Source organism: Columba livia, chromosome 4, assembly GCF_036013475.1.
Source record: "Columba livia isolate bColLiv1 breed racing homer chromosome 4, bColLiv1.pat.W.v2, whole genome shotgun sequence".
Taxonomy (NCBI): Eukaryota; Metazoa; Chordata; class Aves; order Columbiformes; family Columbidae; genus Columba; species Columba livia.
Window position 1 is genome coordinate 31,044,418 of NC_088605.1, and position 16,017 is coordinate 31,060,434.

Below are 16,017 nucleotides of genomic sequence, written 5' to 3' on the forward strand. Positions count from 1 at the left end.
AGGCTATTTTGCATAAAGATGAAAATCAGTGTCTGATTCCAAGGAGCAAATCCTCAGTCACAGCTAAATGGCTTCAAGTCAATGGAGCATAATATCAAGTCAGTCATACTGTGCCAGCTTACATGGCTTCTCGGTTATGGTCAGGCAATGGACTTTTGTGTATAAATAAACAATCTGAAAGGGGAAAAAAGTATCCTGATAAATTGCTATGTATATTAGTGGTTAGTAATATTTGCATTAACTCATGCTCTTTTATATAGTTATTTATTTTTTTATTTTTATTTTTATTTATGTTTTAAGTAATAAAAAACAACCTTTGAAAGGTGATGGAATGCTGCAGAGGAGGAAACATTTGCAGTACTGTTACAGCCATTCTCAACAGAAGAATTAGCTTATGACCTTATAACTTATAGAACAGATTGCACTGTGCTTCTTATGTCTCCAGAATTTGATGTAAATGTTGCTAATTTCTGCTGCAGAAAAGTATGTTGCTCCCTGGAATATCCAGGTACTTAATCCTGAAGTTCTCCATTAGACCTAGAGTTTCTGGTGTTGTAAATTGAGAAATTACATTTGACGAAGTTTGTAAATTTGACATGATATGTGGTTTCTCTTCCTCATCAGAGACAAGTTCCAACTCAGGAATAAATGTTTTGGATAAAGCTACTGATGCTGCCTGTCTTACTTTGAAGAGGATTCAATTTTGATAAAAGTGAAATATGTTTTAATTTTTTACCAGTTTCCACAATAACCTAGGAGGTGTTGGAGAGGAGAGTGAAGGTTTAGACAGATCGAAGAAATTACTCTTCTTTAGCACCTTCAAGTCCATGAGCCGTGTGAGGTTTTGTTTAGAAGGTTTGGCCTGGAAAGTAGTCATCTATCTTCTCCCGTTTTAGTGTGTAGGAAATTATACAAACACATACAATTACCTGAGTATATGGAAGTGTTGTTTGTAAAGCCTTACAAATGATAAAACTATTTTTGATCAAGGATACTGATGTATTGGTAGTGTAAATTACATTTATATGCAGGCATCAGGTGAACAAGCGATAACAGAAGAATGAATGAATGAATGACTGTAAATTTAAATAGGCTGTAACAACACTTTGAATGTTAATTCCATTGTCTTTCTGCTACTAATGTAATGGAGTCAGTAATTACATATCTGTGAATGTTTATCAGATACATTTTTAGAGGAGTTAACTGTTCTTACAACATACCACTGAGATACATTTATTAGTATGGTTAGTTTCTCTATGCTATTTTTCTTAGTGTAAAGAAAGACCAAGAAAGAAGACAAATGGTAATTTTAGCTACCTACATCAGACTGAGGGACTTGTGAGATTCTTTTAATGCCTTATCAGTACAACCCTTTTGTTTGTTTGTTTGTTTTTACAGTAAGTGTTGTCCTGAAGTAATTACCTACAAAGCTAACATTTCTTGGGGATTTGGTGCACCTAAGTGAACAAAGCGGAGTCTTCATCAAGGGTGGACATTCAATTATCATTAGCTGGTTTTAGTAAGGTACACATAAAGGAAACATGTAAGTCAAGCCACCTAAATTGTTTATTTGTGACGTTATCACTTAAGGAATACTCAAAAAAAATCTGTAGTTCATTTATCTCCAGTAGCAAATGTAGTATCAATTAATTAATTAGAATCTCCTCACTTTATTTCTTTCACTACAGAAACTGTGAAATTTGAGCTAGTGGTCTGAATTAGAATTTTGGCTTAGTAATAACTGATGCCTCAGCCTTACTAGTCGTCAACAGTAGATTGTCTGCCTAATTTTTTTGAGCATTTTTCCTAGTACTGGTATCTCATCTTACACATCTTGACTCTGCCTCTCTGGAGTTGAAGTCTTCCATGTTCACATGTCTGATAGTATTCAGGAGGCACCTTCTTGCATCAGAAAGTGCTGAAACCTGAAAGAAGCAAATTGGTAGAGCGATTGTACTTCACATGAAAGGAAACTTGTTTGGACATTGACACATTGTGTAGTATCATTGGGACTTTGTTCCTTGCTGTACATAATGGTCCTTTATGCCTTAAATTGCCTGTGGATGTTTTTCTGACTGAAGACAAGTAAATGAAAGGAGTTCTAAAGAAGAAGCTTAATTCAAAATACATTTTCAGTAACATAAACCCATTGGAAATATTTTTATGTGATAAAGACAATCTGATAAAACTTCCGTGAGAAACAGGAAGAAGCCTCCCTTTGCCATACTCCAGCTATTTTGCTATGATGTGTGTTTCCCAGATCAAGAAATCTAAATCAACAAGTATTTAAATCTTAAATATTTTTGTTTGTTTTAAAAATAAGAGGTTTGTCTTGAAAATGTCAGTGGCATCTGTTGGACAGACAGGGCTAGCAGTATTTAGGAAAATTTGTGACAATTTTTGTGTTATATTTAGTTTGGTGGGTTTTTTTCTTCCTACGCATCCCCCCCGGCACCCCCACAAGAGACATGGTTTTATTTGGACCAAAATAAATTTAGAAAATCTGGCCAGGGAAGATTAACAGTCAAGTGAGGCAAAAGATGTGTATACAGGGTGGTTGTTATTGTTGTTTATGCTTTGTCTTTTAGGCTGTGTGTCTTGGGAGACTGAATAAATAAAGCTGTGTTTTGAGTAGCTAATCTGCTAGTCAACAGAGTACGTACGAAAGGGAAGGCGTGTAGATGCCAAGCTCTGTTGGGTTAAGAAGCGGAGAGGAGATACAGGGGATCACTGGGAAGCAATCCCTAATAGGGAATTGCTCCAGGTGCAAATGCCAGAAGTGGGGCCTGCCACCTTCTTCTGTTTTGTAACTTGTCACAGTTTGCCTACATTTCTGACAGGTGCCATAGTTTTTTTCTTCATATCACTGAAACTGAGATCTATAATAAATGACCTCTAATTTTGTTCTTTTGCTTTATTCTTGTTTCAGTGATATGGACAACTGCAAATGAAAAAAAAAAAATTGCTGCCCATAGGGACAAAAGCAGAATTATTTAGAATTGCTGACCCAAGCAGTTTATTTCAGTGGGGATTTGCTTATCTGCTTAATGGGATTGAGGCTAAACTACCAGTGACTTCGCCCCTTTTTCAGTAACAAAAATAATTTTCATAGGTGATTTCTTTATGGAGAATTCACTGTCCTAAATCAAGAACTGCTTTCCTTGTTGCATGAGAAAATTCCTGGATTCTGGATTTTCTCAGTTACATTTTTAAGAGCTGTTTAGTTTTGAAAAAATGCTATTGTGCCATATGTTTACACCTGTTACAAAATAGCGTAGGAACAGCAAGTAATATTATAGTTCTATTTGGTTTACAGATATTAGCATTTATGTTGTTTCCACACATGGATCAGACACTCTTTTATTCTGCTTGGGCCATCAGCTAATGAAAATAAATAAATTATACATAGCTGCCTATTCACTGATTGATTTAAATGTTCTCTATACTTTCATAAGTAGACTGTTATCTGTTGACCTTTCTGTAGTTATTTGCACCAACAAAACCGCAATTTTCTTTCTAAAGGAAGAATTTCCCTTCTCAGGTTTATACTTGTGTGTTTTTTGTTTGGTTTGGTTTCGTTTTTTTGTGTGTTTCAGCTAAAGCAGTTGTTTTAAGTCACTGACATAAAGCTAGTAAATGCTCAAAGGAATTATCTAAATAATTGGGTTTAAACAAATGTAGGATCTTTACCTGTGTAGACAGTGGAAAGGAGCAGAAGATGAGCATCCTAGACCACAAATGAGATAGTGAGTCTTATTTTCTGGACATGAGCAGCAGTTGTTCGTGTCTCTCAGTCATCAGGAGGTGTGTTTTGCCTATTGGGTCTGATTTAGTAATCTTTTTTCCAGATTTTCTCTGGAAAATGTTTCCCCAGGGGTTGGAACAAGCTAGCTTAATAAAATTTTTGCAAATGTCTAGAATCCTAATGGAGATTTACCTTGATGACAGCCTTATGTATGGTTTGTATAGTTGGGTGGTAACTGGTAAAAGGAAAATACTGGAGGACATGCTCAGTTTCAGTACTGTCATGGCAAGAATATTTAGGGATAGATCATTGTCTTTTCTAACAGTGCTTTTCTGGGTATTAATAGGTCTTTATTTTAGATCTTTATTTTTATCATTATTCCACTAAGGTAATAGGGAAAATTCTGCCTTTTGTTTCTAAATTATTTCTGGGTTTTTTTGTGTGTGTGTGGTTTTTGTTTGTTTGTTTGTTGTTGTTTTTTTCATTTTTTATTTTTAAACACTGTTCTTTCACACAAGATAATTTATGACTGAGGTAGAGCCCATACTTGTACTTTTATTCAACAATCTCTGTTTGTTTTTATACACTTTTACAAATTTTTATTTTAAAAATATTGAAATTATGTTCTGAATTATGAAATCCGTAAGGCCAGTCAGCTAATGTTTGTTTTTTTTTCCCCCCTTTTAACAGACTGATCAATTTTCTGAGTGTAGTGTCTGAAAAGTGAATTCCTTTTTCATCCAAAGTTAAAGTAGACAGTTGATATGTTGAAATTTCCCTAACACAGGTACTAAACTTTAAAGTAAAATGCACAGCTAAAATGGAAACTCATTTAACACTAGATTCGTTTCTTGGACTACGTTTTTGAATGAGATGAGGAAAAGATTGATAACTTCCTCAGTGGCATATATTGTGCAAATATTCCGTAAGTAATAAAACAATATCAGACCTTCCCATTATAATGAACCTCACAGTATTGCACAAGAGCTGTGTGAAGGTGACGTTATACATGGCTGAATATGAAGGAAACGGGGCAATTGTTTATTGGCAACGGGCTTCCAAGTGAGACTTTGTATGGGACATCTCTGAGTGAGACTCTTTTGATATCACTGATTCTTTTGTAGAAACAAATTGTATAGCAGTAATAGGGCTGTGGGTTTTTTGTTGTTTGTTTGTTTGTTTTCCTCTCTCTCCTGTTTATTCTGTCAAGATCATGGTTTGTCTTTAATGCTCTTAATAATACTTCATGGATTTCTATTTCTTTTCTCTCAATAAGGCCTATTCTGAAAAGTCTGTCTTTTTTGTCTTTTTTTTTTTTTTTTCTGTACCAGGTAGGATATAATATGCCCTTCTTGTATTAATTTAAAAGTTGTGTCTTTTTAGTAGTTCCTTCGGTTTGTCTTTTTGCTTCAGTTATTAAAGCTTTTGCAAATACAAATAAACATCCTTTTTAGCTCCATATGTTTGATTGCATATTGCCAACTGGAGTGCCTGATGCATTTTTAAATGAACAGAAAGATTTAATCCAGGCACTGTTAATCCAAGGAAATCTTACAAATGAGTAGGCTTCATTTTTGTGTAATCGGCTTTTTGGTTCTTTTTAAGGAGAAGAACGTACGTAATAGTTTTGAAGCAAAACTACCAAAACCCATGTGTTTTAGGGAAAGAAAAATTGTAGCATTAACTGATTCATTGGTATTCTCATGGTAGATAGAGATGTAATCTCTCCTTCACATTTGTGGTGACAAATACTAGCTAGATTCTGAGAACAGGAATGAAAACCTAAAATATTTTTTTTAAAATGCTTTATAGGGTCAAATATATGTGGCTATCTCAAAACTGTTCATGATATACGTGGATCAAAACTTCTTTGGAATCAAAAGTTCTGATGACCAGCTATGCCTTATAAGGAACTCCAAGGGCAATCTTCTGCTAATTTTTAAGATGGAAGACTGAAGAGGCAAAATGTCATTTTCCTTTATCCTTGTAGTTCACTCCTTCCTTTCCCTCATGTATCTATCTCTGCTCTTACTTATAGCCTTACTGATTTGTCAAAATGTTACTAAATGAGCTAATTTTTCTATTTCATTCTTTCTTTTTTTTTTCTTTTAGAAGTCCTAGAAAAGCCACCTTGTCTCCTTGCTCAGTTATTCCTGCACAGTATTTGAGTTCTATCCTTATCTTGTCTGTCTTCACATTCTCTATTCCAGAGTGTCTCCATTTCAGTATGTTTTGTAAAGCTGTTTCTTTCTTCCCTTCCACTGCAGATCCTTGTCAGTTTGTAGACCATTTCACAAACTCATGTATATTTATTGGAGGTTCGCACCTTCCAGTTTTCTGAACTTAATTTCTCTTTTGTGCCCCTTTTTCGCTCTCTTTGTTTCTGTCTGTCCTTCCCTCCTTCCCTCAGCATTCAGCTTCTGTGCAAGTCATAATATTCCAGTTTTCTCCACTGTTTTAGCTCATGTTAGAAATAGGCAGCTTCCATGGTGTCCTTGAGCAGGGAGCTGAAGGCTTAAAATAAGATGGATTGTTGCATTGATCCTGTAGGTGTAGCAACTCACCTAGAGCACAGTCACTGCAACCTCACTGAAATTAGGTAATTTAGGAGACTAAAAAGTCTCTCCTAAGCATGTTTGATGTTAGGCTTAATTGATAAAAAAAAAAAAATCTAAATATATTTTCATAGGAATAGTTAGATGAATGTGTTTAACATGAGGGCCACTTTCTAATATGTCTCATAGCCTGTTTTTAATTTATTCATGTGATGCAATACTTTCATGCAAAAGAAAACCTACACAGAAGCATTTTTTTTCTTCTACACTTAGATTTCAGCAAAAATATCTCAATCTTAAAAGCAACTAAAATGTTGATTTCACAATAGAATGTGCCTAGATGGGTTTATAAGACAGTGCACCCTTGTCTGTAGGAAAATATTGAATTTAAATTAATATAAGTTCTATACAATACATATTTGTATGGAAATTCTGAACGTAATAACCATTTCTTTGTCTTTGTAGCTACATTTTTCTTTCATCTAAATATTTGAGTGAATGACAATATCCTGCTGTGATTTTGTCTAAATCACAATAAATATAACATAATGCAACATTTTCCAAAGCTTCTAATTTTTAATGAAAGTTAAAAGTTGCTGTGCTGGTATCTTGTATTTAGACAGCCTTACTCTTTTAGACAGCCTTACTCTACTCCTTTGCCTTTGATAGCAACCTGTTTTATTTCATTTTATATATATTTTTTGTTTAAGACCACATCAAGTTAAATTTTTAAATACCTAGAATCTGCTTGTCTACATACAACACAAAATTGTGCTATAGGCTATGTAGACGTCCTCCCAGCCTCCTGCTGAAGTTCCTAGGAGCTCTGAGAGTGCGAAGACAGAATATGGGTACAGAGCGCTTGAAGTTTAAGCTTAAACATTTCTTATCCTTGTCTTCAATTATAGAATCTCTTGGCTGAAAAGGTGGAGCAGCTGATGGAGTGGAGCTCAAGGCGTTCAGTCATCCGTATGAACGGAGACAAATTCCGAAGATTTGTGAAGGCTCCACCTCGTAACTACTCTGTGATAGTGATGTTCACTGCTCTCCAGCCGCAGCGGCAGTGCTCTGTTTGCAGGTAATTTATACCTTAGTGATCTTTTTCATCTTCCTCACCGCAGTTTTCAAGTGAACACTTTAATCAATGTGCAGTACACTGAGGATTGTTCTTTACAGGGGATAGATGCTTACTATTTAGCAGGCTCATTTGTTTGTTACAGCATCTTTTCAACTGCCGTTTAGTCTATATGCCAAATTTTAGAAGCCTTCCTAGTTTTGGGCTTTATTAAATCACAGTTGAATAAAAAGTACACAACTAAGGAAGACTTTTAAGAAATCTGCTTTATTTTATTGTCAGTTGACCATGATCTTTTCAAAGATGCCTCATGACAGAAGTGATTCACTGCCATTTAGTAATATGACATTTCACTGATTTCTTCAAATAAGAGATGTCCAAGGCTCTGATGAAGATGGGAGATATCCTGTAACTTCACAGCTTTGGAGAGTTCTTACATGCAAGCACCTTTTTCCACAAGGACGTGCTTATTGTGGAATACTGTCTGACACTGCACATTGATATGTTCTGGTGACTTCTTTTAGAATATGTGTAAGAGTGGCTCTGGTATTCTTCCAAGTTCAAGATCTTTCTCTGCATGTTCTTAGTTCAGTAAGTTAATCCAAAAATGACTAATGATAGGCATGGAAATAGGGCCAAGAGACTGAAAGGTAGTCATGCACTTAATTACCTTACTAAATCAGAAGCTGAGCTAATAAAACCTTATTCAGACAAAATATGCATTAGAAATTATTGTTTAGTAATAGACGGGATTATTGTGCAGGGAGTTCTAAACAGTATTTAAATAAGCAGCAAAATACTCCATAGAACTATGAAATACATAATTTACATATGAAGAAGTATTATTTCTTGGTTTTAAATAGAAGCACTTTAAACAATACACAAAGTTGGTAAATGCACCATCTTGTTAGATCACTTAGGTGTTGAAATATGTGATATTTACATCAGAAACTTTAACGTCTGTACCTGTAGTCATGTGGGTTTTATTAGATTTTTTTAATTATAGATTGTCATTGAAGTCAGTTGGCCAGTTTTGAGGGACAGTATATAAATTGCATTCCTGTGACTTCACCCTCCACATCTGAACTGTGAAGGTGAAGGAGTAGGTACAGAAGCTTTCCAACATTCTTAAGTCAAAGGAGATTTTTCTTTAAAACTTCCAGCACTTGATTGCTGTTATTTTTTTATTTGTGTGGCCGGAGTTCAACTTTACGAGATGAAATAGGAGTTGAAAGTTTACCTTATGGTTTAAATCCCTCCTTATTTTCCTACTCAGTAGATAAAGCTACAAGAGATGCACTAAGTTCAGCTTTATAAGGGTCAGTGTATTCATCATTATAATGGCCATAGCAATTTTTTTCCCTGTGTTATGTATATCTCTTTTGTAGGGCATCTGAAAACAACATAAATATTACTGTTATTAAGGAAGTTAATTTTGCTTACGACTGTGTATTGTTTAAGGAAGTCAATTTTGTTTACAACTGTATATTGTTTACTGTGCTGAAAAGAGCTTATAAACTTCGTTCTGTAATATACCAGGCTAGCCATTTATGTACAGAAGAAACTGAAAATCTTTGAACATAAAATGAAGGAAAAAAAATCAACATACTGCTTTCAGTTGCTTTTGTTTAAATAAATGTGAAGTTGTGATCCACTTTTTCATGTCAAATAAAAGGAATTTAATGAGGTTGATCGTAGTGCACATAAAACCATTATCAGGAAAATTGATGTTTTCAAATCAATGACTAATTAATGGACAGGAGCACTGAAAGGATATACAGAACTCAAATGCATGCATTACTTTATTGTTAGCTATTTACTAGACACTTTGCCTAAAGGAAAATAGATTTTTTAACTTAATCTGTAATGTTCTGTGGGGATGCTTTTGTCCAAGGTTTAAGTTAACTGTTCCTCATCAAAATATTTTCAGAACAATTACATACAAAAAAAATCAATGTCATATTTCAAAAATGAAAAAGCACCTAGACTAAAATCTTTACATTGAGTAACTTTGTCACAAGAGTTGTTATTTTTTTTCCCCCTATAAATTGAGCCTGGTTAGTTTATGCAGCACAGGATTATTGAAAAAAAAAAAAAAAAAAAGGGTGTTCTTTTTTCCCTTTGATGGTTAGATTTGACATTTCAGTGTTTTGTCTCTTTTAAATGTCCAGTTTATAAAGAACAGGGGTGCAGTATTTTCAAAAGGGAAAATAAGATGTTTGTATGCTGCTGTTGCATAGAGCTACATGAAATGCTAAGCATAAAAAACACAGCATTATGCAAAAAGTTAACAGGATGGGGAGCAATGGTATGAAATGTGGTCCTCTTCTGGAGAAGAGCGGTGAAGGCTGATCATCATTAGAGCAGACCGTTGCAGATTTGGACATTTAAGGCCAGAAAGACCATGTGCATCCTATATTGTTAAAATAAATTTGATTCTTTGTATAGCTAATATTGTATTTGGTTATATTTATAATGTTTTTTGTTAAAATGAGCCCCTGCTTACAGTACAATCAGTATGAGTTTTCTGATAGGTGTTTTGAATGATTGTGCCACCAAAGATTGCATTTGGGAAGCTAGTGACGTCTTTGGCACTCTTCAAAGCAAATGCAAAGTCAGTGTGGTGGTCCAAGTTCTCGATCAGACTAAGGACTATCGTGCCTCTCCATTTGTGCAAAGTATTATAGTTTGAATGTTGTCTAGAAGGTATGAAGAAAGGATTTCTCCCCACACCACCATCCTTTTTAGTGCTGGAGAAGCTCCGAATTTTGGATAAAATTTGGTTGAGGTGATCTTAGCCAAGTCTTAAAACACTTGAAGGCATGATACTTAAACATTTTTTAAAAGTCTTACCTATTACATATATATATATAGAAAGCTGACCAAATTTGTCTCAGGGAATCCAAGGCTTTTCTGTGCACAGCAAGGACATTGTAACATCAATCACTTAAATATCACTTGCTCTTAAAATGCCACATACAAAGAAGTCTCTGAGACTCCAGATATTTGGATAAAACTTTTCAGTGAAAGGATTTGATCCTTTTTTTTTTTTTTTTTTTCAGTAAAATCAAAGCATAGTATTTTATAGTAGTCCATTTTCTAGTAAAAGTTACTCAACGTAAGATCTTTTTTTCCAGTGGGATGAGTATGGTTTCTTTACCATTGCAGGAGATTAATAGATAATCTTAAGATTATCATCTTGAGAAAGATCAATTAGAATTTTTTTTTGACTGCTCTATTTGCCAGTTTTTTGAAACTTGCCTGTTCATCCAGTGCTAGACTTGTTTCTTCCTGATATACATCATATTGTGGTATTTAATGCTTTTCCTTCACTTAATTTTGCTTGATTTGCTTCTAATTTTTGGTATTATCCCTTTTCAATATACACTTTTAAAAATTAGAACTCATATGTCTGAATTACTGATTACTCTGCCCAAGACAAATTCAGTTGATTTATAGATGGTTCTAAAAGACAACTACTAGTTTGTCATCTTTGAGACAGTATTCATCTTAATGAAATATTTTCGCAAACCGTCGACTAGAAAATATATCTGTAGGCTATCTCAATCAATCCAACCTAACACATGAAGGCTTCTGTAAACCAGCAGCTCTGTGTATGCATTAGTAGTGCTTCTAGTCATGCCTCTGGAGTGTTTTTCAAGGAAATTCTGTCTTTATCGTAAAGTGAATTTTGGAGCACAACATTTTCATCTAGCTTTGTGGACAAGCAAGTTTCAATTTTCTGGTCCAAAGAACTGTTGAAAGCCATCTGATGTCTTCACAACTGTGTGAGTGGTAGCATAAATATCAGTGTTCCTGTTGACACATTTGTTTAGGCTCAATATAAAGTATCTGGTATTGAGAGACAAATTAAACAACAGATTAGATGTCTTATGTGCTCTCAAATGTGAAGTCATTGGTGGTAGTGGGATGTATTTCTAACAGTTGGAGATGTGTGGGTTTTTTTCCATGCTTGTTTAGAAATGTGCTTGATCAAACAGTTTTGTTCCCAGGAAATTAAACATGGTTAGTCTTAATTGACTTGACGTGTTATTACTATTCTTGGTGTATATACTCTGCAAAAGCACAATGGAAGGAGATACTAAAGAGTCTCTTATGAACTGTGATGATGAATGAGTTTGGATTGTTTTGGTTTGGATGAACAGTCAGAAATAATCTAAGTCTTAACAGTGATTCCTCAGGATATAAGACCAGCTTCCCTTTTTCCTTTGTGCTTAGGTTTTCACTCAACTAGATAGTTGCTCTCTGTTACCCACATCGTTCAGTTGCACTTCTGAAAAAAAATTACTTATGTATATAAGAAGGAGAACAAAATAATAGTCACTCTAACAACAGCATCTTCACAGAGATGAAGACTGTCTCCCAGCCTGTACTTTGTATTGTATCCAGGCAAATGATAAATACTAGCCTGACTTGAATGCATTTTTCTGTGAAAATTCTCTTCCGGCTTCTCTGCTCTTCATCTTCTTGCCTCTTGCAATCTGTTCCCCCATTTTATTATAACTACATTTTCCCAAAGGGATCAGCATCATTTTATGAACAAGACTTCAATGAGTGTCCTCCCTCTCCACTCGATTATTAGTGCTTTGATTTTCAGCTACACATGGGCTTTGGGTCTAGCCTGCTGAAACCATCACTGTGCTGACTGTTCCTCTGCATCTTTCATAACTATTATTAACTCATTCTTTTTGTTTGTTGCTGTAACATTTAATCACTCCATAAGCAAATTAGATGAGGTCTTTTGTTTGACTTTCTAAGCTCTACTTCTTTCGTCTCACTGACAGAAGCAACCATCTCTGCTTTGCATATGGGTGCATATCAGAGATGTCCTGTTTTTTTGCCAAACAGTGAAAAGATCAGAGCAGTGTCAAGGACTAAAGATACTGAGTTTCAGTGGATAAGGTCTATAGCTTGACTTTTGCCATGAGTTTGTTATGTGATAAAGGTTAAAACATGAAAATTAGGCATGTACATCTCTCTGTGAACTTCAAGCTACCTGAAACAAATGGATTTTGTTTTACATGCTTTCTACTATGCTTGTTTATGTCTCTGAATTCCCCAATATTTCTTTTAAAGATATAACTGAACCTGTTTGAATCATTGCAAATCAAGATTGAATCCTATAATTAGCATCATAAATGATCAGGAGGAAAATGGAGAAATGCAACAGAGGAAGACTATAGTAATGCAGATGATCACTTGAGGAGACAAACTTGTAAACTGCACTAAATTGAAATTTGTGTTGTTTCAATCCTGCATGATGATTAATAGTATTTTACTGTGGAAGTAACAGGCCTGGTTCCAGATTCTTGGAGAACACAATTTTGTACAGACAGTATTTATGAAGAAGCAGCTAGTAGTGGTTGATAATGGACAGGAGTTTGCGTAGCCAGTAATTCTCTTCGCCCCCCACATTGACTAGACTATTGTATTTTTCAAAGTATCAGCACTGATTACTTCCATTAGCTGAAGTAGTGTCTGTGTCTATAAATACATGTGTGTAAATACACATATAAAGTATATACATAAAATATATATGTAGCATGTGAGGGAGATTGCAGATGTGGTACATGTTTTCTAAAGACTTCTGTTGCATTTGTGGGACAAGGCTGAATTGTCAAATTATTAATGGCATCTATTGGAACAAGTTACTGCAGAAAACCTGCTGCAGAATGAGCTCCATGTCAACTGATTAAGCTATTCCTTATGTTTTTCTTATAGGATTATATAAAAGGTAGGGTATAATTCAATATATAGTTTGTGTGTGTTTCATAAAGGGCTCTGATTGTAACTGCCTTCTGCTGTTGACTCACAATGTGTACAAGTAAATGATAAAATATATGACAAGAGATTCCACATAATTTTATTAACATCTACCCTATCAATGAGACCTCTGAGAGGTTTTTAATCTAGAAAATACAGGAATTCTGTTGTTTTCCCTGTTCAAGAAGGTATCTCAGAAAATTGTTTTCAAGTAGCTGACTGAAGAGTTAGGTCAACAGCAGAAAGAATTTTGACAATCAAGGAGGAGTCATCAGAAGAAATGAGATCCTCTGCCTTTCATTTTTTTGTTGGTTGATCAAGAGCGGGTAGTGAGAAAGGCATTGACATGTTTCTTAACTGCACTAAGAACTTTTATTCAAAGAAGGAACAGGAGATGTGGAAGGAGCAGTTGAAAGTTCTGAAATTGTTTTTTCAATGCACTTCAGGATCTTGATAGAATCATAGAATCGTTTTTGTTAGAAAAGATCATTGAGTTCAACTGTTAACCTAACACTGCCAAGTCCACCTCTAAACCATGTCCCTAAGCACCTCATCTACTTGTCTTATAAACACCTCCAGGGATGTTGACTCAACTCTTTCCCTGGGCAGCCTGTTCCCTTGCCTGACAACCCTTTTGGTAAATAAGTTTTTCCTAATATCCATTCTGAACGTCCCCTGGCACAACCTGGGGCCATTTCCTCTCATCCTATTGCTTTTTACATTGGAGAAGAGACCGACACCCTCCGTGTTACAACCTCCTTTCGGGTAGTTGTAGACAGCAATAAGGTCTCCCCTCAGCCTCAAGGCTGGGGCTGTTCTCAAGGCTGAACAGCCCCAGCTCCCTCAACCACTCCTCACAGGACTTGTTTTCTAGACCCTTTACTGTTTTCATTGCCCTTCTCCAAGTCCTGTTTAATAGGACAGTAATTTTATACTTGACTCATAAGATACTCTTTATTCTTCATGTGGTCACAATTTTAATTTTCTTATTTTCTTTTGTGTTTTGTTTTGTTTGGTGGTGGTTGTTGTTGTTGGTTTTACTTTGCAACTTCTACAATATAAGATCTCATAGCTACTTTTCATCTGTAAAATACTGAAAATTTCATGGGATGCTGCAAGTAGAATAGCATGGATTTCAGCTTGCTTTCTCTTGGTACGGATATCTAGATTGCATAGAAAGTGTAGCTTTCAACTAGTATCTATACTATCTTCATTTTGTTGTGTGTGGAGAATTTTTGGACACTATTTTATAGATTCTTCAGTGCTTTTTTGTTGTGACATTATAAGCCCCCCAAAACAAAAATGAAAACAAATAAGCATTCTGAATTTATTATCTTCTTGATACTGAGAAGAAGTTAACGTATGAACCTAATCCCTTCCTCTCTTTGTTTTGGGAAAACCATTCTGAACAAAAAACAAAAGTTGTTTTAGAGGTAAATTGTAGCATTGATCACAGTTTACTTTAAACAGATGGAGAAGAATGGGTAGGTGACCTGGTAGTACATTCTTTGCCAATTGTACATTTGTGTTTTGTACAGTCCATAATACTGCCAAAAAATAATGCTTTACTGCTTTCTTTGGCAAAGAATTCCACAGTCTCTTTTATTGGTTTCCTCGTATTCTGTTTGTGTTTTCCTTACTAAAATGTTGGACTAACAGAATAAATTAATTTAATGTAGTTCAAGCTATACAAATCTGATTATCTGCCACAGACGTCCACATAATTAATGTTTTTAAACAAAACTTTTAATATTTCTTGAGCACCACTTGTGTAATGTAAGAAATTTTTGTAGAGAATTTGCTTAGCAGCTTTTCTGTATGTTGAATTTTCCAGGTAAATCTAATAGTAGTATTCCGTTTTGGTCTGGCCACTGTTTTCTAGTAGCTGGTTAATATTACTGTTGTGCTAGTTCCTGCGTTGCTGTTATGATGAAATTCATAAAAGGTGACTGAAACAGTACTTACAGCTAAATCTTACCTATCAAAAAATCCTGTTAAAAAAACAAGAGCAGTGCTAACATGTTATTATCCTGGTGAGTTCATACCAAGTGTAGTTCTGCCCTATGTCTTTGTAGTAGTTCATGTAATTATTATAATAGTGTCCTATAATTAACATTACTTCATAGAAACAAATGGATAGAATTGATATTAACTAATAGTGCCATGATCTAGTAAACGAATTAGAGTTGGACCAAGGGTCTTTCCAACCCAGTCGATTCTGTGATTCTGTAATGATAGAGGGAGGTGGATAGGAAGTGACAGAGTTTATATTGCCTGATATTAATTGGAGGTTGAATTTTTTTTCAGCCAAGTGCTTATGCTTTTTACTATTATTGTATCTGAAAAGGAATAGCCAACACTACAGAAAGGTATTAATGTGATTGCATCAGCATTGTATTAATTGGAAATTATATAGTGGACTGTAGCATGTTCTTCAGTTCTGTGTGTAGGAATCCTGCCCCTCCTTGTTTCACTCTCCTTTCTCTTCAAGAGCTGCTATGAGAGTGTATTACAAAATGCTTTGCTGTCTTCCATCTGAGGATGAAATTGTGCTTTGAATCTGTTACAGAAAAATCTAAGACCACCTTTTGCAAAATTATACTTTCTGAAGTATACTTTCTGCCTATTATATTCTTTCAAAATAGTTCAGAATTCCAAAATACAAGGAGGTCAACAGGAACAAGAGTGTGCTCTCAAATAGTAGAGGCATGACTGGAGTATCTGAATTTCCCAGAAATACTATTTCATCACGAGTAAAAGGTAGACTAAGAAGAATGATGGAATCAAGATAAAGTGATTTTTATCTTGTTCTTATAATAAAAATGGTCCAACTTTAATATAGCAAGTTTAACAGAACA

At 34.9% G+C, this 16,017-nt stretch overlaps 1 protein-coding gene across 1 annotated transcript in view; it reads left to right on the forward strand.

The window, feature by feature from the left end:
• The window catches only part of TUSC3 (tumor suppressor candidate 3), a 132,053-nt gene that overhangs the window by 37,805 nt on the left and 78,231 nt on the right, over positions 1-16,017 (forward strand). Inside the window, exon 2 of the mRNA XM_065061008.1 lies at positions 7,209-7,378. Coding sequence (XP_064917080.1) covers positions 7,209-7,378 — 170 coding nt within the window. The remainder of the gene's footprint in view (positions 1-7,208; positions 7,379-16,017) is intronic.